The sequence below is a fragment of the Furipterus horrens genome, unplaced genomic scaffold (genome assembly GCF_987537825.1).
Source record: "Furipterus horrens unplaced genomic scaffold, mFurHor1.1.pri manual_scaffold_6, whole genome shotgun sequence".
In the NCBI taxonomy this organism is placed as follows: Eukaryota; Metazoa; Chordata; class Mammalia; order Chiroptera; family Furipteridae; genus Furipterus; species Furipterus horrens.
In genome coordinates this window covers 105,608,204-105,632,893 of record NW_028327176.1, presented here as the reverse complement: position 1 = coordinate 105,632,893, position 24,690 = coordinate 105,608,204, and the positions used below count along the sequence as shown (strand labels likewise).

Below are 24,690 nucleotides of genomic sequence, written 5' to 3'. Positions count from 1 at the left end.
GACTCCAGAACCTGCATTTATATGTGAATTGTCAGGCAGGTCATAGATGTGTTGTTGCTTGCCTTTTTTTAAAGTTTAATTTTAATACTAGGATAAGCCAAATGAACATATCTGTGTGCTGGTCTGCCTTGTGGGGCATCATTTTGCCTCCTCTTCTCTGTCTTGTACTCTCAAGTGTTTGCCTGAATGATCCAGCTCCATATCTTTCACTTACATGTAGGTAATGTGTTTTATTTCAATCATAATGATCCATAATCTTCACTGTTTATATCACTAATCATGATTTAAAGCATGTGATTTCATGGAAAACAAAAGCAGGATTCTGTTTGTACTCAGCCCAGAAAAGTCTTACTTTGGCATTGAACTCTTGTTTTTTATCAGAATCCCGCAGGTATTGTTACCAATGCATTAGTGCACCTTGCATTGTCATTTTAATCTAGTCAGAGTCGGAAAGTTTTCTTACATTATTTATTGAAAAACCCAAACTTAAATGGTTGAAATTCCTAAAATTACTGCTACGTATTGGTGTGTTGAACTCTCTAATAGTAGGACTTACAGTGGGATTATTAAATAACCTGCCAATAAGTAAGGATAATATACCTTGATCAGAATGACCAGATAACCACTTCCATAAATTTACAGTAAGCCAATCGAGCATGGACAACAGTGTGGTGATTTGATTGCTGAGGGGAGGGAGTATAAGGGGATTAAATTGTAATGGAAAAAAGTACAATAAAGATTAAATTAAAAATATTAAAAAATTAAGGCTGAAAAATACTCGACTTCTTGCAGCTGTAATTTAAAGAAAGGATCTTAGCTTTGAAATACTTCTCTCTGGAAGTGCAATTTGTCACGACGGGCATCTCGGCCTTTCTGTAGGGACATTACGTAGAACACAGGAAAGAAAAAATCAAGGTATAGGAGTCCTTGTCCTTACACAGTGCCACTACTGACCATTTTCTCCAGGTTTTCATATTATACAAACATTTATTATTTGCTGTCATATAACGCAAGGTGAGAGTCTTAAGTTACTGTCAATCCTTTCTGACCTTCGCATTTCCCTGCCTTCTTCTCTTCAAGGTCACACTGAGCACCAATCTGAGAGTGTTCATCTTTGTCTCCTTGTTTTCAATAGGTGGAATACATGTTGGTGTCTTTTGATCATGAACATGAAAAAGTCCAGTTGGTCCTGTCTGGAGAGGAACTTCTTGAAACTCTACAAGAAAAGGGGGAAAGGACAAACCCAAAGTAAGCTGAAGACTTGTTTTCGTGTTTTCGAAACTGTTAGAACTACTTCAGATGTAAAGGAGACAGGATAGCATAGCAGTTAGAGCCCAGGCTCTGATTCCTATACTTAATAGCTGGGTAGGTAAGTCACTTAACTTCTCCGTGGCTCAGTTTCTTCATCTGTACGGTAGGAATAATATCTACCATGTATGGTGTTGAGATTTTTAAGTCCTTCAGTATATTAAAGCATGTAGAACAGTAAACTCAATACAAAGCCTATTAACTATTAAACTTTTAAAAAGTTGCCATAGTGTTACTGAACTATGAACTATGGTGCCAGATAAAACTTGCAGATGGGTTTAGTTTGGCTAGCGGGATGTGTTTTCAATATTTAGGAGGCAGAGGTGAAGGGGCCTGTACTCTCCTCACCAGACAAGGGTAGGCTGCGTTTGAGTTTGGACCCAGTACTTTTAACCCTTACATAGTTGAAGAGCTATGAAAAATGAGTGGTCTTTGGGAATTGTAAAGGAGATTTTAGCTTCACTTATACCTAATAGTTTCTAAAATTGTTGAGGCAGCTTAAAAAGAAGAAACCTTCTAAAAATTGAGTAGACTGCAGCAAAAGAATACGACGAAGCGAATTTTTTTTCTCCTCTGTAGCCACCCTACCCTTTGGAGACCAGAGTATGGGAGTTACATGATCGAAGGGACACCTGGACAGCCATACGGAGGAACGATGTCCGAGTTCAACACAGTTGAAGACAACATGAGAAAACGCCGGAAGGAGGCGACCTCTTTATTAAAAGAAAACCAGGCTCTTTGCACAATAACTTCATTTCCCAGGTTAGTTCCTCCATGAACATGCCCTGGCAGACATTTAGGTTATAAAGAGAGCAAATCATGACCAAGCATTTGACCCTAAAATTCTCATACTTTACAGACAGGTCATTCTTCACAGTGCTGCCTTTGATAGACTCTGTAATGTCAGAGCTACAGGTAAAAATTGCATGCCAGCTTGAGTGGGTGACGGCGGCCCAGAGCACTGAGGTGGGAGCCGTCGTCTGGGCTTGGTGGGAAAGACATGAGTAGCACCAGGAAGACCACAGTGACTAGTTAACTGGTTAGCATGTGGCAGCATCCATCCCAGGTGGGGCGCAGGAGCAGCACATCCTAATGCCACGCAGCTCTGACCCTGTGAGGAGTAGCTGCATCCCCTGATGATTATCAAGGGCTCTCCTCACTCGTTTGCCTACCAGCAAGTGATGATATTGGTGGCTGATCAAAGGGTCACCTGTTGGAGGGCTGGCATCAGTGCCCTCAGGGCACTATTGATGCAGTATTAACTATAAACAGGGTGGGTGGAAGGCAGTCACCAGGTCATGTTTCAATATTTTGGTGAAAGGAAAATTTTAGGTTTGTCATCAAATCTAGTTATGGCAAAATTCATAAAAGTAGAGTAAATATAAATATTGAGATGTTATTAGCTTACAATGAGGTACATAGGATCTGTATGTAAGAATACAGCTCTTCCAAATTGTCAATCTGATTGATGATAGATATCTGTCAGAGTGTGACAAAGTATGCTTACCTCTTCAAAGTTCAGAAGAGCGTTGGGGATTGGTATCTGTCCTGGAACAGTTTGAATTATTTTCATTCCTTCTTTTTTTTTTCTGATAAGTATTCATAATGAACACAGGCAGTCATAACATTGGTCTCAGAAGGACACTTGAGTGAGAATTTTTTAAAATTCCCATTGTCACATCTAAATAGTTGGAACCTACTTTAAGCAACTTATCAAACATTTAGAAAATCATCTTTTTTTCTGTGATTTCTTCATTCCATTTGTGCAGGCCACACCCCACTCCCTGCTAGAAATAACCCCAGCTAGGTGAGGGTGGACAGGTTTCTTGGAAGAGAATTGGCATGTTCTTTTGCCCCATGTTTGAAGGAGGAGATAAAGAAATCATGACTGCCATTCAAGTGAACATGGGACTGCCTGCTCTACACCAGACCCACGCAGTGAGGAATGCTATCATGAGTGGAAGTAGTGAAGGGGTGTGGAGCAAATAGAGCATGACAGGGTCATTTGACATTCTTTGCATGCTCAAGGAAGGGCCGTCCAGGGAGGATGATTGGATTGACGTCTGAAATTCTGGTAGGAGTTTAATAGGAGTGAGAGGGGAGGGATGTCCTGGGGTGGGGAGCAGCACGGATAGACACAAGTCCTAGGACGAGCCAGGGAGCACGGAGCCTCCTGAGAACTAGAAGGCTGGCCGGTGTGACGAGGATGTTGAGAAGGAAATATGGGGTAAGGTGATGCCGGGCAGGTAGTTGGTGGGCCAGATTGTGTTAACTAAGAACTTTGATCACTATCCAAAAGCAGTGGGAAGCCTTGGCAAGGTTGGGATGGGCAGATAGCATCACGGTTTAGTTCTGCAGCCCTCACTTGGGTTGTGGTGTCAGTGTGATGGTAGGATGGGTGCCAGGGCTCACTAGGAGGTGAGTAAGGGGACTCCCTCAGGGGAGACAAGGGCAGCCTGCATGAGGGTGTGCGGTGGAGATGGAATAAGTGGCTACATCAAGAGAAGGCAAAATCAGCAGACTTAGGGCTGGAGAGAAGAGATGTCAAGGCTGTTGGTTAAGTCATTTTTATAAAATTTAGAATAATAAAGGCCAAGAAGTGTTACAGATGTTATTTGACAAGTTTCAGTGAACTAAAAAAGTCAATACCTTAAATTTTCCTTTTTTCCCCTTAACATTGGAATTCTACCTTTTACGTAGCAATTTTTTTTTTAAATGACATTTGTGATACAGACCAGACTTCTTTAGCTTACACTTTAAAATTCAGGGATGTATAGGATTGTGGCAGTGGGCCACAAAGGGAAATTGCTGATTAAACCTAATGGGCCATTTACCTTGTGAGAATGGCTCCCTATGAAATAGTTGCCACCACCACCCCCATTTTTTTTTAAAGATTTAGCCTCTTTTTCTTAAATTATCACAAGGGATAGTTTAGACAAAGAAGGTATGCTTTATTCTAAAAATCTTAAATTTAAAATAAAAAAAAAGCCTAGCCATATGTTTTATGACGGGAGGGTATTTTTGGAATTGAAAATTCAACAGAACTAGTATTTAGTTGTAGAATCCTCACCTGTCATCCATAGTAAATGATAAGGAAAGTTTTATTTTGGGATCAGGAGTAAAAATAGTACTTGGTTTCTTAAGTGTAAACAATGTGATTTTTCTCTCTGTAAAGAGGCAAAACTATAGTGTGGAATTACAGTCTAAAACAATGGTCATATGACAATTTAAATTTAATCAAAAGTACAAAAAAATGAAGACTCCAGTTGCTCATTCACCGGTCAGTGCTCAGTAGCCACTTGCAGCCAGTGACGGCCATGCTGGAGCTGGACTGCACAGGCCTGCAGAGCCGCCGTTGCTGCAGGAAGCTCCGCTGGCCAGTACTGGTCTAGGAGAAAGCAGCGATCTGAGTGCTGACTTGCCAGATCAACAAATGCTGGCTGGCTAAGAATAAGCCCCTGGTGTAAATTTGCCACTCCCCTAAAGGACTTTCCTCAAGGTCGCAGGCTCATAGTAAATAATGCACAGAGCTGCAGAAGTTCCTTGCAACCCTGGGAACTAGTTTCTAGATAAGATCAGCAAATTCAGTTTGTTCACAGGCGGAAGTGGTCACCCAAGGGGGCACTTCATTTTCTAAAAGGTAGGGGTTGAAAATGAGGCATAGGCTAGTCTTGGCTCTCAAACAAGTTTCTTTTCACTGATCTAAAGCCCTGGCCAGAGCCTCCCTTGTTTTCCTTTCACTAACTTGTTGGTCTTTGTCCTCCCTCACAGCACACTTAACAATGACCTTAAACTTCTTAACACTGAAGAACTGGTGGTGTTGCAGCGTTTCCTTTTTCTGTGCTGGAATTAAAACTCCTCTTTAGGTCAGGTAGATAATAGGGTTGGGTTTCAGGCTGCAAAGTGGATGAGGACATCTGTAGTGAGTACTTAATCTTCAGGGATTCATGAGGTGACCTGCAGAGACAAAAAACAGGAGACCCCTATCAGATTCAGACAAAACTTATCAGGAGGTTGAGGGCAGTGGGAGTGTGCAGGGGTCAAAAGATAAGCTGTGAGTTCAGAGCTAGTAAAAGAGGAAGCCTCAGAAGCTGTGTAGGGGGAACCTGTAACTCCTGACAATTGACATGACCCAGGGAAGGGACCTCTGTGCTGTGGGTGTTGCTATTGATTCAAGAGATAGGTAGGATGTTCTGTAGACAATAAGTAAAGGGAAGTTCTCTGATATGGTCAGTAAAGGGCTGGAATTGCAAAAGGAAATCTTGGTGAATAAGATAAAGTGCAGAGGGGTGTTTGGAATGGGGCACAGTTTTTACAAAACATTTGTGTGCTTGACCTTTTCTGAAAAGAGGTATAATACACACAAGGTATTTTAACAGGTGTAATGATGGCTAGGTGTAATTAACCTTTAAAAAAAAATTCCTATCTATTTAGTTCTTAAATTTGTTGTAGATTAGGCTGTCCTGGGTTCACGCTGCCGGAGTGCAAACCCAACCCAGTCGAAGGTGGAGCTTCCAAGTCCCTCTTCTTTCCTGATGAAGCAATAAACAAGCACCCCCGCTTCAGGTAAGTACAGCTTTGTTTAAACACAAGTGCCCTCACTCAGATCCTTGCCTTCTGAGAGGACCATATTCCTGCCCAGGAATCCTTACTGAGCATTTGCTGAATTCTGGCTCCTTTTGTAATCAACCAGAGAAGATGCATGCACATGCACACACCACCCCGTTACTTGCTCAGTACCGCTAAGGGTGCTTGATTGTTGCTGTGTTGCTCTGGTGCCAGGCTTGACTTGCCCATTTCCAGCTCGTCTTAGTCATTAACTAAGCCACTGTCATTTTGTGAGCAGATTCTTTTCAGTCCTAGTTCTATAAACACCTATTTTGGGAAGCTTTCCCTTAGTTATTTCTACCCTTTTTCTCCCTCTGTAAGTTACCCCCAGTATATGTGATCTACTCATCCCACTCTGCTTTGATAATAAGGGAAAATACATACATATGCCTCTACCTTCTGTTCTATCATCTTCTTAATCAATTAGTTATAGTTTAATCTTGCGTTTTAAGTTGCTTCAGGGCCCACACCAGTCTGATCTTGGTTTTATACCTTGAGTCTCACCCATCATCCTGAACCTAGGAGCCTGACCTAGAGTTAGGGATGTTGGGACTCCTCAGTATTCATTTTTAAAGAGGCCTGCACACTTGCTATATGCAGTCTTTGGGGGGAGACAAAGTTTTGTAGACATAGTTTCCAACTTCAGATGTTAGAGTGTGCTAATGGGAAAACAGATAATGTTTTATTTATATATCTAAAATATAATTTCAATTTGTAATCTCTTTTAAAATATTAATGAGATATTTCTGTGCTAAATTGTCAAAATATGGTGTGTTTTAACCTCACAGCATATTTTGATTAGGACTAGCCACATTTCAAGTCCTCAGTAGCCACACTTGCCTGGCAGCTTCTGGATTAAACATCGCAGGTCTAGGGGATAAGTATTAAAGCCACAGGTTGGGGCTGGAGTAATGAGGTGTTGGGGGGGGGGGAGCAAGTACTAAAGTTTGGTTCAAGTCTTGGTTCACATAGGAAGTGTTAGAAATGCAAGGTGAGACCTAACCATGGCAGGCTCGAAATACTTGGTCTGGTGACTTACAAGGAGCTGGGGAAGTAGGGATTGATCAAGCAAGCAGGCAAGAGAGTGGCATTCTTGAGTAAGCACCCAAGGAAGTGGCATTAAGGTAAAGCCTTCGTTCAGAGATCCCTTAGAGTATCTTGATCCCTATAAATTACCTGTAGAGTGGCCTCAGACGTAGTTTGAAGGTATAGGATTTCATTTATTTACTTGTATATGATCTAATTCTTCTTTTACATAAAGGGTCTTTGGTCTAGGACGATTTATGACATTTGGTTGTCTATTTCAGCACCCTGACAAGAAATATCCGACATAGGAGAGGAGAAAAGGTTGTCATCAATGTACCAAGTAGGTTCACTGAGAGGTGGCGGTGGGAGAGATCCCTGTTGGATTGGGTTGAATCCTTGGGTCTCACCCATTTCCTTTTCTTTTTAAATACAGTATTTAAGGATAAGAACACACCATCTCCATTTATAGAAACATTTCCTGAGGATGATGAGGCAGCAAAGGCTTCAAAGCCGGATCATATCTACATGGATGCCATGGGATTTGGGATGGGCAATTGCTGTCTTCAGGTATTGTTTCAAATATACAGAGAGGCAGAGTGTGTGCCCTCGCTCATTTCGGTTCATAACTTCTTTATGTATTTATGTTTCCTTTTTAAAATTACATTTAATCACATTGAAATGGTAGCTAGTAAGCCTTTCTGAAAACCAGTGAAGTTATATTAGTAAATTTACTGAAAGCTATCTCTTGACAGAGAATTAACAGAATCTACCATTCACTCCAAAGATAGGTACTTGTTAATTAACTTACCATGTGAAATACTCCCAGATCATTGTCTCTGTCCTTTCTGTATGCCTAATTTTTGCTGCCATCTAGTGACATTGTAGCTTTGTGGTTGTAAACATTGCTTGAATCTTTATTTCTGGAAACAAATTCTGATGGGTACATTCCAGTTATTTTGTAATCCAAGGGAAGGACTGTTTGGACTATAAATTTTTACATTGATGCAAGGCCATCTAGCAGTAGACAAAGAAGAAATACTTAGCAGCCCAAGTTTGCTTTGGCCCTGGCTCAGGTACACAGGAGGTGGGACAGCCTTTCTGAATCTAATCAGATTATGGTGCCCAGGCAGTGACTCTGCTCAGGGTTTGTCTGTGTGGGTATTTGGGTAACAACTTTCACTTCTTTTGGCCTGAGTTTTCTCAGCAGTTGAAAGAAGGGTTTATATAAGGCCCCCTCTAGGTTCAGCTCCAAGCTAATATTTGTTGCATTGTTTCTATTAACAGAAGTATTTGTTTTAACCTTTAATTTGTTTAAAATCCTCTTAGAACAGGAGTTGGATTTAAAAATATAAATTTTCAAGTTGAAAAATCAAATAAAGATAGGCCTCGTATTATTTTCCAAGGAGATTTTATCTAGTTCTAATTATTTTGGCTGATTAGAAAGGGTGTCCTAGGTGCAGTGCAAAGCCTGGCCCCCACACACAGACCCCTGGTCCTCCTGCCTGAGTGCTCTCAACAGAGGCCAAGAAACCCAGCACATCCCCATGACCTCAAACAGCCACAGCGTAGAAACACACCTTCTTGCACATATCTCTAAAGTGTTTATTTTTACAGCTGTGTGTAATCAAAATGGAACACCAGCGTCAGAGTTTTCCATGCTACATGTGCTTTGGTAACCATGGCCAAGGATAAAATGTTTTCCTGATTTACATAGGTAGTATAAAATATGTGACTTACAAAGAAACATAGGCCAGAAAGTTTCCTTACAAATGTTCATACTTCATTTAAAAAAGAGCCCTTTTGACCGTTAACTGAATATCTGCTTTCCTATCTTAATTACAGATATTTCCAAAGAGAACCATTAAGCTCTAGAACCAACTTTAAAATTGTATCGGTGCTATGGGAGTACCGCTTGCCTTTTCTTGGTTTAATATTAAACCAGGGTATTTTGCCAGGGACATCACAGTTTTTCTGTTCCAAAGGGCTCTTCTTTCCTTTGAAATGCTGTGTTTATATAAAGAAGTGTGTTCTCGGGATATGGAGTTAACATTTTTATTGCTAGTTTTCCATCCACTTTAAGCTTTGACATAGGTTTAAGATTAAGTTTTTTTCTCAATGGCTCATCCATCACCCCAGTTTCAATATTTAAAAAAGTTGGTACAGAAAATGTGAAGTGTGTGGCAAATGAGACAACTTCCACAAACCAACACAGAAATCCTGCTTTGACTCTGTTAAGTGGAGCACTAGAAACTGCTTATTACATAAAGCAGAAGTAATAGTTTTAAAGTAAATTCAAATTAATGGAAAATTTATTTTATAAACAAAAACTCATTTTAACCACATTCAGATTCTAGACTCTTGGGGAGCTTCACAGGAATCATTTAACGAGTTCATGTCAGTAAGTTCATGCATGTTGTAAGAGGTCTTCTGCCCTCAAGAAAATCATATGGCTTCAAACTGGGTTCTAGATAAATTTTACTTTAGATAATTTAGGTTTCTAACACCTATTTTTCATACTTCCTTTTTTTCCCCCCTCATCAGTTTCCTAGTGACATTGCTTCTCTTTTTTTATACTTTAAAAGGATACCAGAAGCCACCTTTTTAAGGTATTAGAACATTTTTTCCTTCCCACAGTGATGTTACATTTGGTTTGGTAATGACTGTATCAGCTCTAGAATAAGGAAGCCTATTAGTAAATAGATTTAGAATAAGTTGTTTCACTGTTGTAACTCAACTATTGAATTCCAGGTACTGATTTTCTTAAGCATACTTTTCTAGAGTTGACTTTTATAGGATTTGTATGTGGATGGTCTAGGAAGCATTAGGCCAGCTCAGAAAAGCCAGTCAAAAAACAGAAAAGAAAAAATGTTTATTGTAGTATCTTTTTAAAAACAAAGTAACACCCCCACACTAAAATACTCAAAAATAATGAAGTAGGACCTAAATAGAGATGTCTATTCAAAAGAATTCAGCAGTCAGAACACTTGGGGAACATTTAGGTACTTGTAAATATTTGTCCTGTAGGGTCAGTTTTTCAAGTATCTCACCATTTTATAAAAGTAAAACTTATCTTTTTCCCTATGTTCTCCTTTTTAGCATTCTCTTTCCTTCAAGATAATGTATTCATTTAATAAATATCTATTAAGCACTAAGTAGGTGTCAAACACTGTTCTACACACTTGGTATTGAGCGAGACCTCAAAGCAGACAGATCTCTGCTCTGCTGGAGCTTTTAGTGCTGGGTCACAGCAGATAAGTGTGTCAGTACTTGACACACCTTCCCTCATTTCACTTCTCATTTAATCCTTACCCATGCACAAACTGATTTCTGAGTTCCCACCTCTTTCCAATCCTTCTCAATCTCTTGTGTTTCAACCTTGGATCATCTTACTCGTTGATCGCTATGGCACAGCTCTTCTCCATATTGAATTAATTTGTTATGGCTAGTTCATTATTATACAACAACTTGTCTAAGTGATTGTTTTCTGTGGTTACCACACTGACATGAAATGCCATTGTGATTCAGCAGCTACACTTGTGACTCTCCAACAGAAGTTTTCAGCTTTTAAAAAGTGCATAGTTGAGACCTGACTGAAACTATTGGAACTAATGTGTTGGGATTATAACAATAAACATATCCACTCAGCTGTTACTTCAAATATTAAGCACTTAAATCATTTTTGGCACCACCACGAAATTCAGACTGTCATTACTAAATAAAAATGACAGAAGAAATTAGAACTGTTTGCAATGTGCAGCTAACACAACCACAATTGTAACCCCTGCTCCACTCACTGTTCCCAGGGTTCCCATCCCCAAGAAGGTCAGACATTTTTTTTGTTTCTTTTTGGTAATTGTTTATAGAGTTTTGTACTAATCATTTTGTCATCTTTTTCTCTGCCTAACTCTTAAATGTACTACTGACCCTTCTTGCAGACTGGTGATCTGCTATCTTCAGGACACCATCTGAGTCTACGCCCAAATATTTCTCCAGCTCAGGTTTTTCTTCTGGGACCCAGCCACTTACAGGGCCTCTTTGTTTGTTCCTTGGCTTCGTAAGCCCATCTGTCGTGGTGCCTCTTCGTCTGTCTGTCCTCGGTACACCCAAGCCAAGTCCTAAGTCACACCCTCACTGCCTGTGCCCACCGCTCACGAGAGCCTGCTGCTTCCAGTCTGGTGTGCTCCACGGTTTCTTAGAGATTGCAGTGTTTGAACTGCTCTGCCTTCCTCCAGTCCTGTCCCTTCCAAGCTGTTCCTCATACTGCCACCAATGAGCTTTGAAACCCATCCTTAGCTTCTGCAAATCCCTTTTGTACCAAAATCTATATAACCCCTCAGCCAACTGAAGTGAATGGGAAGCTCTTAAAAGAAATAAGCCTGTAAAAGAGGAAATGCCTTACTGAACTTCATTTATCTAGTGTCTTGTTTTTCTTTCTTCACCTGTTACAATCTTATTTAACTTAGGAACGTGGTCATTTATATAATTGTGAACATGATTACCGTTTGCTAGCAAAATTCATCTAAGACAGCTTTTAAACAAAACACTTGTATTAAATGTTTCATCAGTGGAATGACCATTGCATACCAGGCCCCTCCCTTCTTCAGCCTTCTTCTCAGTCTTGCACTCCTTGCGGGAGGATGTTAATCATTCTTCGTTGTTAATCGCTTTCAATTCTTAAACAGGTAACTTTCCAAGCTTGCAGTATATCTGAGGCTAGATACCTATATGATCAGTTGGCCACTATCTGCCCAATTGTCGTAAGTAGAAATCACATCTTATTTTAAATACTTCTTTGTATAAAATAAAGACTGCATGTGCAAAATTTGCTGAATGTGCTGTTTAAGTCCAGTTAAGATCTCATTCAGAAATGAACTAACACAGATAATAGGTAGAGTAAGAGCCAACAGAGTAAGAATCTTAAGCTATAGACATTGACTGTTGCTAGTAAGACATTTATGAGTTAAGAGTATCAAATTTGAGTGTAGCCATCTTCCCTCTCCCATCCTTCATGTCTTCACATTATAGAGAGGATGATTTAAATACACTTGTGGTGTATTTCACTGTGAGAAACAGGCACGAATAATGTAGTAGTGCCTGTATGGGTTGCATGACTAGTCTCTTGACCACAGATAACTGCATGGAGCTTTTTTCAGCATGTAAGTGACACTTTGAACCTGCAGGTGCTGACTTTTGTTTGTTTTTAGATGGCTTTGAGTGCTGCGTCTCCTTTTTACCGAGGCTATGTGTCAGACATTGATTGTCGCTGGGGAGTGATTTCTGCATCTGTAGATGATAGAACTCGGGAGGAGAGAGGACTGGAGGTGGGAACGATTTTCCTTAATAGCCTTTTTTATCATGAGGTAAAATGGAGTTATTGTAACTACTTGTGATTTTGAAGTTTCCCGTAACTTTTTGTCTTAAATACAAGTTAGTCATGTATGGGAAAAAATTCATGGGTTATAACCCTGTTTTTGTTTGTAGTCTTTGGCTTTATAGTGTTTGTTTTGGGGTGAATATGTGGGAAACATGATTTGGTTTGGGTGGGAAATTAATTTTCATTATTTGAAATCTATATTTGTTTTATCTTCTAAAGTTAATAGTGCAATTTTTTTGTTGTTTTCTTTTAAATGTTTTGGAAGTCATTGCTGATGGCTGTTTTTACCAAAAGGCTTTTTGACGCTACGTGAGTGCTTTGTTTCTGATGCTTTCTGCTGTGGAAAGTGTACTCTGTCCTGGAAGATTTTTTTTTTTTTAACCCCATATAAAGGGTTAAGATTTTTTTGCCTGATAAGGGTCGGTTAGTGCTCTTGTTTGCATGTTGAACTGTGACTTTGCATTTCTCCAGCCAAAAGTGTCCATCAGAACCACCTCTGGAGATCTTTTAAAAAATAGGCCCATCTTAGACCTAATAAGTATCTCCAGGACTAGCACCTTGACAGATGTTTTTAAAAGAGCCCTCACAAGTAATTCTGATTGTCTCAACCAGGGCCATGCTACTGCTGCTCTGGCCTTTATGTAATTGTTCATAAATTATTGAACATGCTTTCTAAAAAAAATGAACTTTTAAAAAATTTGTATTGTTTTAAAGATTTTATTTATTTATTTTTAGAGAGAGGGGTAAGGGAGGGAGAAAGAGGAGAGAAACATCAAATTGATAGAGAACCATCCATCAGTTGCCTCTCAATAGGTGCTAGGGACTGGACTGGGAATTGAACTGGTAACTTTTTGCTTTGTGCAGTGATTCCCAACCAACTGAGGCACACTGATCAGGGCACAATAAAAGAACCATAAAGGAGAAATCATTTTGACCTGTTTTTCACATAGTAAACTTTTTTTTTTTTTGCTGTCAACCTTGGCACTTATTTTCCAAGTTTAAGAATGAAGGTGATCTGCTTTAAAGTAAAGAAGGTTAAGTATATTTAAATCATAGCAAGAAAAATGGTTACTTAATTTATCTCCAGGCTTTTTAAATATAATTTTCCCTAATAATACTTTTCACTGTTAACTTTTTTTCCAGGGTCTTATGTTAAGGTTAGACACTTCTGTATAATTAGTATATATAAAAACAATATGACATTTTAATATACTTATTTGTGGCATTAGTTTCCAGATGATTTAATGTAACATTCATTCATATTTTTAAAATTTTAGCCACTGAAGAACAATAATTACAGGATTAGTAAATCCCGATATGATTCAATAGACAGTTATTTATCTGAGTGTGGTGAGAAATATAATGACATCGACTTGACAATAGATAAAGAAATCTACAAACAACTGTTGCAGGAAGGTGAGCGTCCATGCCTTTTTTTTCTAGATTTGATTATATGCCTTTAGTTCTTCAAAGCTTTTTAAACTTTTTGTTGATTCTTGGTCTAGTATCTATTTTTAGTGTAAAGTCTCTTAACTTTTCTTAGGAGGCTGCTTATTCCTAAAGTTTCAAGTTCCAAATACTTGTGAGATAATCTTGACTTTTTAGCAAAAGGAACTTACTTTGGAGGTCTGTGTCTAGGTCCACATCAGTGCCCCAGCAGGCATTGTTTAAGTGGTGAGTAAAACTCTTGCGCTTCCCCAGGCCCGGAGGATAAAACCCTGGGCCACGTGAGAATACTGAACAAACCAGCAGCCACTGCCTAAGCTTCTAGACACCCTCTCTTCAAACTTCCTGAGCTGTCCTGTCTTCTTATGGGACTTAGGGAACAGCAGAGTCTTGAGCTTTGAAGTGAGTCCAGTGTGACTTCTCTTCGCAGGCATTGATCATCTCCTGGCCCAGCACGTTGCCCATCTCTTTATTAGAGACCCCCTGACTCTGTTCGAAGAGAAAATACACCTGGATGATGCCAATGAGTCTGACCATTTTGAGGTATTTCCTGTTTAAAATGCATTTTGATTTCACTAACCAAGATGGAGGCAGTTTTCTGTGCCTGTGAGAAATTAGCGACAGTAGAAATCTCATATGACTTACACTACCCATTGCAGTAAAGAACTAAGAACAATTTTACATCAGTTTAAAGTGCTTTTATTATGATTCTTACAGGTTCTAGCTTCAATTCTAAATTTCTTATTTAATGTTTTCATTGCATAACGGTGAAAAATTCAAGCATGCTGCATAAAAATAACTTGATCAGTTATTTCAGTGCTGCTGACATATCACCAACTTTTGTTAAAACACTTGCTGTTTGTTTTCCTAGCAGGTCACACTCCAAGAAAATCTTAAATTGTACCTTTTTATAATTGTAAATTGAAGAGTATTAGGTATGGACCTCATTAAATATCACATCATCTTAATTTTTTTTTTGGAGTTATGGAAAGGTGATTTTATTCTCTGCCTTTTTATTATAGAATATTCAGTCCACAAATTGGCAGACAATGAGATTTAAGCCTCCTCCTCCAAACTCAGATATCGGATGGAGAGTAGAATTCCGACCCATGGAGGTAAGACACGCAACAGCAGAAACTAACTCATGTGTACCTGTCTTCTGACTGCCCATCATCTTTCTGATGCTCTAAACAGAGGCTCTTAAATTAATTGGAAGGCCATACAAATCAAGTATGTGCATGCTGTAAGCAAGTCCAAAAGCTAAGGAGGATTGATTTCTGAGACTAGATTGTGGGCAGATGGGGAATTAGGGAATGACGTGATCCAGGGAGGGCTTTGTTGGGGAATAGCATGCTTGTGTGGTTGGTCTGTAACTCCTCTGGGCTCCTGCTTGTCTAGGTTCAGTTAACAGACTTCGAGAACTCAGCATATGTGGTGTTTGTGGTGCTGCTTACTAGAGTGATCCTTTCATACAAATTGGATTTTCTCATTCCACTGTCAAAGGTAAGAATGTATCTTAGTATAGTGATGGGTCTAGATATGTGTAGATTATATTCTGTTGTTTATTTATATATTTATTTTAAATCTGACCTCATTTAGAATAGTTCAATTGTTCACTCCTATTTTTTTTCTTATAAACCTAATTTTATGCTGTAGATTTTGGTACTAAATACATTGGTGGAGACTGCTAGGGGGTTAAAAACTATTGTAGTTCCTTTCTCAACCCATTTGGAAGGTGATGGTTAGAGTGAGTCCCACAAATTGATTTCATTCTCCCCCAAATCTCATCTTGGTTACAGTATTAAAATTAGGATAGGAGGGAAAGTATGCAGAGAGTAATCACCTCAGTGGAATCGAACTGGAGATATTTCTGGAGGATGTAGATGGTCCTAGATATCAGAAAAACAAATCAGAGTTAATCAGCCCTGGTCTACTTTTTTAAAAAAAAGGAAACGTCTAGAAACAGTTTCCTGGCAGAGCCTTGGAACAGGCAGCGTGGCCTTTGGTTTCTGGGCAGTAGGTTTCTTGGCGCAGAGTGGCTAGGGAGGCTGCTGGCAGAGGGACAGGCTTGCTGAGGTTTCCCTGCCGAGCTGAGGAAGGAGAAGTACAGGAGTCCTGTCACAGCGGGTGTGGATGAGGGAGAGCACTGCCAGGCCTGCCTCTGCTCCCTCCACCCCTCCGCCTCCTTCCACCCCTCCACCGCCCGCCCCCATCTCCCCTTGAGGGTACTCCGGCCTGTACCTGCCCCTCCACACACCTGAAGGAAGTATGGCTGTCAGCTTCTTCCTGTTCACTCTTCACATCCAGGCCAAAGGTGTCTCACAGAATTCTGTGGGCCCACATTGCTCATGTGGTTGTACCTGTTGGGGACAGAAACCCATCTAAGGCACAGTCTGTGTAAGCTACCAGTGTAAACCTTTGTTTACAAATATGAATAGATATCTGGAAGTCAATAGAACATTAAGAACTTTGAATAGCCTTAAAGAGAAGGGCCCAGGTGGGCCTGTAGAGGATATTATCCTCAGTGAAACACAGTTAATTTCAGAAATTGGAAAGAACTCTTAAAGAAATTCTGACTAGTGACCTAGAAGAAATTTTAGATAAGTGTCACATCCATAAAGCAAGCACTATGGACCAAAGAGCATTTGGAGAATAGTTGTTAGAACCAAAGAACATGGTGGCTACATGTTTAAAACTCAGTGAAACAGATATTATTGAAGATCAAACTCAGTGATTTAGGAAACCAAATTGAGATTCATCCCAGCAGATGGCAAAGAAATGGAAGTTATGGAAAAACAAACATGGAGAATTACTCTAGAAAGTTCCATGTTCGTGTAATAATTTAGAAGAATGATCTGTATAAAAGAAATGAGAGATAAAATAGTCAAAGAACTGACAGTATTTCCTTGTATGAGTCCTTTAAGCTTGAGACAAGTATTTAAATAATAATCCAAATCTAGACATTCTGAATCTCAGAAAAAAATCAGCTGTCTGGATAGGAGAGAAAATTGGGGTAGCGGCCAAGAGGGGAAATAAAAAAATCAGTTGATACCACTTCTTGTCTAAAACATTAAATACTAAAAGAGATTGAGAAAAATCTTCAGAATCCTGAGGGATTAAGAATTTCAACCATCAAATTCTCTTCCCAAACTGTTCTTTAAATTCCAGGTAATTCTAAGAAAACTTAATAGATTATTAGGGCTAAAAGTATGCCAGAAGTCTTAACTAGTGAAGGAGGATGATAGATACTCTAATGCTTGGCATTTAGAGAGAATTTTAAAACTATTTGTTTGAAAGTATAAGAAACTACTAATAGTATAGCAGTAGGATTTTCTACTTTTAACATGCTAGCTAAAAGGGGATCGGAAAGAACAAAGAAACTTCCCAGTCCATAATGGGGGTGTAGGGTCAGGGGTGTAGTAAGACAGCCTAGCCCAGAGAACATAAAATGGTTTAAAAAAGAAAAAAAGATGACAAATCTGAATAAACTCTATTAAAAAGCTAAAACAGATGATATTAAAGAGCTATGTAATGGCATATGTTGTTTGCATATGATAGACCTAAAATAAGGACAAATGTGGAAAATAGGGAGCTACATGGTGACCTTTTAAAAAGATAGCCAGAATGACAAATTAATAACAGAAAATAAAATGTGAGATCAAAAGTATTAAATGAGATAAAGCAATTTTCTATGCTTTTCTAAGATAATGTTCGACTTGTGATTCTTTTTACACTAAAATGTAAACATTTCTTAGAAGCATAAGAGGCATTTGAAAGTGCCGCAGTGTGGTAAGATATGGCTTTGGTTGCTTATCCTGGCAGTGCCTCAGTTCACCCGTGTATGGGGTCAGTGGGCTGTAAGCCATGTGGGAGTCGAGGAGGCATGCCACTGAGCAGAGGACTTGAGTGTTACTCGGTAACTGACGGGTCACGTGAGAAGGAGAGAGGTGCAGGGAATGAAACGGCCTGGTTAGTAAGCTACACAGCTGCCATCACAAACCTCATACCATGCTACATCTTTTTGTCAGGTGCCCTGAGGAAAACTGACAAAAATTAACCAAGGAAAATCTTTACTTCTCAAAAGTAGATACCATTCAGGGTACAGTCCCACCCAAATTCAACAAAAAGATGTTGAGAAATTTAACTGCTGAAAAATTTTAATGTTTTTCCGAATAGGTTTCGGATTAAGTCAAGACTAGAATTACAGATTGTATAGGAAAGCGAATGGCAGGGAGGTGCTGGTAAAGCTAATCTCTGAGGGAGAAATGACACTATTATATGCTTTAAAAGAAAGATGGAAAATAAACCTAAGTGGTCAAATTGAGGATCCTAAAGAGCAATAGTAAAATATACTTTAAAAAATGAATTCATAAAAGCAGAAATTAAAATAAAAACAGTGATCTTAAGAACATTTGTCAGAAGAAAAAAATTATTGAAATTAAAACATTCATAACCATGGTGGAATTTTAGAATATTATTTGAATATTTACCTAGAAGTATCTAGATTATTCACACACACGATAACAGCCCTGGCCTGGAGGCTCAGTTGGAGCATTGTCCTATACACCAAAAGGCTGCAAGTTTGATTCCTGTTCTGGGCACACGCCTAGGTTGTAGGTTCAACCCCCAGTCAGGGTGCATATGGGAGGCATATGTCCTTGGGTGAGGATTTAAAAAAAAAAAGGCAAACAACAATAGGAGTTAATGAGTGTGGTAAAGAGGCTTAGTAATCAAAGACTTTGTACTGCTCCTGCTAGTTCAATGTGACCCTCTAACTTGTGTCTTTTTTATATATTGAAATTCCGTTAAGATTACATTATAGGAAATAAGGGACTACTAAAGTTTTAAAAGCTCTTCTTTATGAGCCTTAAAAGGTCTTTGGAGAAATGGAGAATTCACAAGTGAAGAGTTTTTGGTCTCGTGAAGTAGTTGACGTGGCCAGTGCCACCAGGTGGGCAAACAGCATTGGTGACCCTCTGCCCCTGGAGGGCTAACCTTGTTCCAGATCTGATAACAGAGTGAGGCAGCAAACCTGCAGGGGTAGGGAGGGCAGAGCCTTGAACTGGAAGTCTGGAGGACTGGGTTCTCTGCCTTTCCTTACCGGGGATCTCTGTGTTGTAGAAAAGGAACCAACCACCTGTCCTCAGGACAGATTTCTTGCAAGGTTCAGTCACAAAGGTGCTTTGAAATGCAGGCAGCCTACCTGATTGTAAAGTTTTTGTGTGTGTTTTAAGGTAAGCTTCTTTTACAATTTCCCATTGTTACTGAAAAGCACAAACCATTTTGAGGTTGAGTGACACAAGCTGCCCAGAAAAGTAAAAAGTCTTTAGTTCCCACCAGAAGGCACTGGCCGGACAATAGAATTCTTTAGGGAGGTGAGTCCTGATTGTAGAAGCCAGGAAGGTACCAATTCTGTTTGGTCAAGGATGTTTTGACTTAACCATGATTATTTTTCTCCCTCAGGTTGATGAAAACATGAAGGTAGCACAGAAACGAGATGCTGTTCTGCAGGGGATGTTCTATTTCAGGAAAGATATTTGCAAAGGTATTACATTCTCTGGGATTTCTCGGGTCACTTTAGGTTACAGCAGCCACTGAAGCACCTCTGCCCTCTCTCCAGCAGGGGGCAACGCTGTGGTGGACGGCTGTGGCAAGGCCCAGAACAGCACGGAGCCGGCCGCGGAGGAGTACGCCCTGATGAGCATCGACACCATCATCAACGGGAAGGTAGGCGTCCTGCGAGCGCACTTCCCGGTGACACCAATGGGCAAGGAGCTGATGGCACGTCCTGCTTCTTGTAGGAAGGCGTGTTTCCTGGGCTGATCCCGATTCTGAACTCCTACCTTGAAAACATGGAAGTGGATGTGGACACCAGATGTAGTATTCTGAACTACCTAAAGCTGATTAAGAAGAGAGCATCTGGTATGGTATCCTTTGCTTTCTCTTCTTTAAAAAGAAAATATTTCATAATGTAGGGAGAACATCACAGTCTTACAATACTGTTTCTTCAAGTCTTTTAAAGGATGTGTTTACCAATGCAAACCTTTTCACATTTTGACATCTCTGCAATCGGATTCACTTTATAATCTTTGATGGTCACAGTTTATTTAGCAGTGTTTTTCATAAAACAATGGTGCATAAAACAATGGTGCATCTTTAAGTTGATGGCATTGTAGATGATACAGTACAGTATCTAGATTGCCTCTTTGTCATTAAAGTCCTGCTGTGTTCACTGTGTACCATCAGGGGCTCTTTAAAGGGCTAAGTAGCTCTGTAGGTTAAATAAGCAGCACAGCTAGGGTGTCTGGGTCTTCAGCTTGCTTGCGTCACTGAGCACCCCCAACAAACCCCTTCTTTGTTATCTCTGAGGAGCTCACACTAACCGGGCCTCGAGGAGCTGTGAACAGGAGCAACAGTGATGATGGTATGGCATCTGGATTTCACTGGAGCCTTCTAGAAACTTTCTGGAGTCACAAAGGGCCTACACCCCAAGTGGCATACCTGCCAATTTCTCTCTTCATTCACTCTCCTTACTATTTATTCGCTCCACTTCTTTGACCACAGATCACTCTGGCAAACTCCAGACCTGCGATATCTCATGATCCCAGCCAGCATATGTGATCTTAGCCCTCTGGCCACACGGGAGGACACGTGTCCTAGCACACAAGTTGGCTTGCATTTCTTGCAAGCAGGTAGTGTCAGTCATTGGGTAGCATCGAGCAGGTAGCAATGGGATGTATGTGTTCTAGTTGCCTGCCTGCAACCTAAAATTCTTCCAGCCCCTGCCACCTGGCTACACCGAAAGGTCAAACCGACTTTTCTTCAGGATTGTGTTTATCCTGGCTACTAAATAAATGTCAGCTTATTTTTAAAAAGCACTACTCTGAACTTGAAGTGTCTTTAAAAAACTTTTTTTTCAGGAGAACTCATGACAGTTGCCAGATGGATGAGGGAGTTTATTGCACACCATCCTGACTACAAGCAAGACAGTGTAATAACTGATAAAATGAACTATAGCCTTATTTTAAAGTGTAACCAAATCGCAAATGAATTATGTGAATGCCCAGAGTTACTTGGACCAGCATTTAGGAAAGTGAAATATAGCGGAAGTAAAACTGACTCTTCCAACTAGACGTTCTGCAGAAAGGAAAATGCACTGCTGTTTTATTGAAGAACTGCCTGCAGTCCTCAGCCAGTGTGTGGTGTGAAAACCAGATAATAGGACTGTACTGTTTCCTGGGCCAGCTGGCCACAGTTGGATTTAGAGGCTTCCTTCAGAAGGTAAATCTAGAGTTTATACGATGAACATGTACATAGTAAAGTATTTTTATGATTAACAAGGTATTTTAATAACATATCTAAAGTCATCATGAACTGGCTTGTACATTTTTCAATTCTTACTCTGGAGCAAATGTCTAAGCAGTTTTGTAAATGTTATGTACTAGTAATTGTACTATACCTGCATTCCAGAGTTCAGAATGTTTACTGTAAATTTTTTTTTAAGATTTTACTTGGGCCTGATTCACTGAAATTTATTACTTCACTTTAAAAACAGTTTGTCTTAATTTTGAGTCACTGCCTTTGCTTTGTACATAAAATCACTTTGAATCCATTGAAGAACTTCAAGGGTAACCCTGGATTTCTGGCACCTTATTTGTTTCTTCTGTAATTGGACTAGCTAACCACTTGCCTACTCTGCTCCTACAATACTTTCCTTCTTTATTTGTTTAAATTTGATTCAGGCATTATGTTTAAAGAGAACTCTGTAGGAAGGCAAGAGACTATTACCCTGAATTTACATGTAGTGATTGTTGGGGGTGGTTTTTGTTGGGGGGGGTTCCTCCTTTCCACAATATACAGTGTTGTCAAAAATGGCACTAATTCTTCTGTTGTGGCCCATGTTTATTTTGGCTGCTGCTTTATATTTAAATTTGCAAATCAAGTGCAGTTGCTGGTGTTTGTTTTGTTGTTTTTTTTTTATTTTCCAGTAAGCATACTGACAGACAATCTAGACTTTATTTCCCTGGCAGATATTCTACATGCTGCTCATTACCTTCTCTATGAAACTCATAAATCATGATATGCACTAAGTTTTGTGAATCAAGGCCCTAGATGTTTAATTGTAAATAATTCATTTCACACAATTGTTGTTAGAACATTTTGTTGAAGTTTTTTCTTTTCCAATTAGTTATGTCTTACCTGCTTCAGAAATAACTAATAGATTATGCAAATCTTAAAAAGCATCATATTTAAACTGTAATGCTAATTTTAAGAGATTACGATAAAGTTGCTTCCGCTAAACCTGTTTATGTATAAATACTAGGGTCTGTGCTATATTTCATACATGCATTTTGGAGAATTAAAGAATGTCTTTTTCATTTGTTTGCTTGTAAATCAGGTTGTAAAATGGCAGATAAACTAGAGTGTGGTATGAGGAAATAAAAGAATGGAATTAACAATCTGAAAACTCTTGAATGTGCAAGTTCTGCAACTAAAGGGATGGTGGTAGGATTTGTTTTCTTAACTCAGATATTCTGTGAAATTTTTTCATTGTGATCCTTAGATGTTTTTAAAAAGAATAGTGATGATAGATAAATGCCTCATCTCTCCTAGTAAGCTGTCAGCCTACTGATGTTTGGCTGAAATGACCGCTGGGACACTGGAAGCGATTTTTTTTTTTTTTTAACTCCAAACTGATGCTCAGTGGAACCAGTGGTCACACAGGGAATGCTGAGCGACTTGGGTGCTGTGCACACTTAGTGGAGAGTCAGCAAGTCCCGCAAGAGACCTGTTTTCAACCCCCAGCTTTGCATCCACAACCTCTCACACCTGAGTTAATGTTCTTCGAGGGGCCAGTCTGCTTTTTGCAGAGCTGTCACTTTACCTGAATCATCCTAGGACAGTGCTGGTCAGAATGATCTGCATACACATCTCTTGGGGATCTTACTCAAGTGCACATTTTGGCTCGGTGGGCCTGGGGTGGCGCCCACATCTCTGCATTTCTAACAAGCTCCCAGGTATCCTGCTGCTGGTCTGGGGTCCACACTGAGTAACAGGGATTTGATCACTTTCTGTACCCAAGTTATAGACACACGGGTTGTATGTCTCGAACAATACTTGCTTTTCATTTAATGGGACGTATCTAGATTTTCCTGCTGCTAAAAACTAGGTAATGAATGGTACTCTGTCTCCAAGACAAAAAAGTTAATTCTGCCTTTCATGAGCTTTACCCCTTGAACACAGCTGAGGACTCAGTTTTAGGAACAAAACTGGAAACACTGAGATGTTAAAAAGGGCTTCCTGCTTTGTGGCCCAGCGAGACTCTTAGACCTGCTTCTACCCCAAAGTCTGGTTTCCTGCTCATCAGTTTCTCCTGGATTAATGAGAAGTTTCTTCCTGGTCCCAGGATACCTGTCACCCTCCCTATCTTGTGGCTCATCCCTGAAGCTGTTCATGAGCCTTTCCTTTCAGAAATGGAGAAAGCTTAACCTTGGCTAACTGTCTAAACGGCCACCTGACAAAAAAATGGAACAAGTGACATGTGGAAATTCAGGATGTGTTGATTAGGCCATATTTGAGGAGCGGAAAGTGGATTTCTGGGGGCCTGAAACCTCACAGAGAGGTGGAAGTATCTTTCAAGCTTTCAAGCAGCTGGTAGTGCTTGATGTAGGGGAAGGGACTACAGGAAGTGAGCCTTTTGATACCAGGCCTTCCCAAGTAGATAAGGGGCCCTTTTCAGAACTGTAAATAGGCTGCTTAATTGCAAGGTTGTTAGAGGTGCAGCTAATAAGCTTTTTTTTAGGTTGTCTCCACTTTCCCTGAAGATAAGCCGAGTTCTGCCAGCTGCTCTCTCCTCTCCATTATGCTTTTATGTAAATATTTAACATTCTCTGAACATACATGCCAAGTGATATTTAGAAAAGTGTAAATTAGAAGGGAGCTGATGAGGTCTGGACTAGGAGTGAAACCTTGGTGGGCGGCCTTGGCTGGCAAAGATACACTCTTTAGTCTATTCATAGTTTCTTATTAAGTGGAGCTGACATAGGCTGGATAATCCCCAAAGCCCCTTTCACTCTTAACATTATATGACATGAAACATTACAAAGCTAAGGATGGAAGATGTATTAAGAAAGAGCAATGGTGTCACCAACATTTTTCCTATTTCAAACTCATTGCAAAGCTATAATAATCAAAATAGTATGGTATTGGCATGAATATAGACACAGATCAAAAGAACAGAATAGCCTGGAAATAAATCCATGCACACCTGGTATATTTATGACAAAGGATCCAGGAATATAGTCTCTTGAATAAATGGTGTTGGGAAAACTGGACCACTATCTTACACCATCCACAAAAATTAACTCAATAGGAATTAAAGACTTGAAAATCAAGACCTGAGACCATAAAAATTCTAGAAGAAAACAGAGGTGGTAATCTCTTTGTTGGTCTGGTGATGATTTATTTTAAACCTGACACCAAAAGTGAAAAACATTTAGTTTAATGTGGGACTACACAGTAAACAAAAAAGTTTCTGTACAGCAGAAGAAACCAACAAAATGAAAAGGCAACCTACTGAACAGGAGAAAATATTTACAAATTATGTATCTGATAAGGGGTTAATAACCAAAATATATAAATAATGTGTACAACTCAATAGCAAAAAAAACAAAAGACACCCTCCCAAGCAACCCTATTTAAAAATACACAGATCTACAAAAAGAAAAAGCATTCGCACAGACAACAGTTTGGTGATTGTAGGGGGTGGGAGGTGGATGGAGGTGGAAGAGGATGTAAGGAGGATAAATGGTAATGGAAAAAACAATAAAAAAATAAACCATTAAAACATGTTTAAAAGGGGAGATCTGAATAGACATTTTTCCAAAGAAGACATACAGATGGCCAACATGTATCTGAAAAGGTGCTCA

At 39.6% G+C, this 24,690-nt stretch overlaps 1 protein-coding gene across 4 annotated transcripts in view; it reads left to right on the top strand.

Moving 5' to 3' along the window:
- Positions 1-21,580, top strand: part of GCLC (glutamate-cysteine ligase catalytic subunit) — a 45,876-nt gene extending 24,296 nt beyond the window's left edge. Inside the window, exons 2-16 of one of the 4 annotated variants that reach the window (XM_090282597.1) lie at positions 1,136-1,248; positions 1,888-2,070; positions 5,761-5,874; positions 7,224-7,282; positions 7,376-7,509; positions 11,625-11,699; positions 12,147-12,263; positions 13,594-13,732; positions 14,193-14,305; positions 14,785-14,877; positions 15,161-15,265; positions 19,226-19,307; positions 19,386-19,489; positions 19,564-19,684; positions 20,683-21,580. In XM_090282597.1, the coding sequence (XP_090138723.1) occupies positions 1,136-1,248; positions 1,888-2,070; positions 5,761-5,874; positions 7,224-7,282; positions 7,376-7,509; positions 11,625-11,699; positions 12,147-12,263; positions 13,594-13,732; positions 14,193-14,305; positions 14,785-14,877; positions 15,161-15,265; positions 19,226-19,307; positions 19,386-19,489; positions 19,564-19,684; positions 20,683-20,894 (1,764 nt within the window). In that variant the 3' untranslated portion in view covers positions 20,895-21,580. Of the gene's footprint in view, positions 1-1,135; positions 1,249-1,887; positions 2,071-5,760; positions 5,875-7,223; positions 7,283-7,375; positions 7,510-11,624; positions 11,700-12,146; positions 12,264-13,593; positions 13,733-14,192; positions 14,306-14,784; positions 14,878-15,160; positions 15,266-19,225; positions 19,308-19,382; positions 19,490-19,563; positions 19,685-20,682 lie in introns of all 4 variants that reach the window. The other 3 variants (XM_090282596.1, XM_090282598.1, XM_090282599.1) reach the window with 3 other exon arrangements.
- Positions 21,581-24,690: the final 3,110 nt, after the last annotated feature.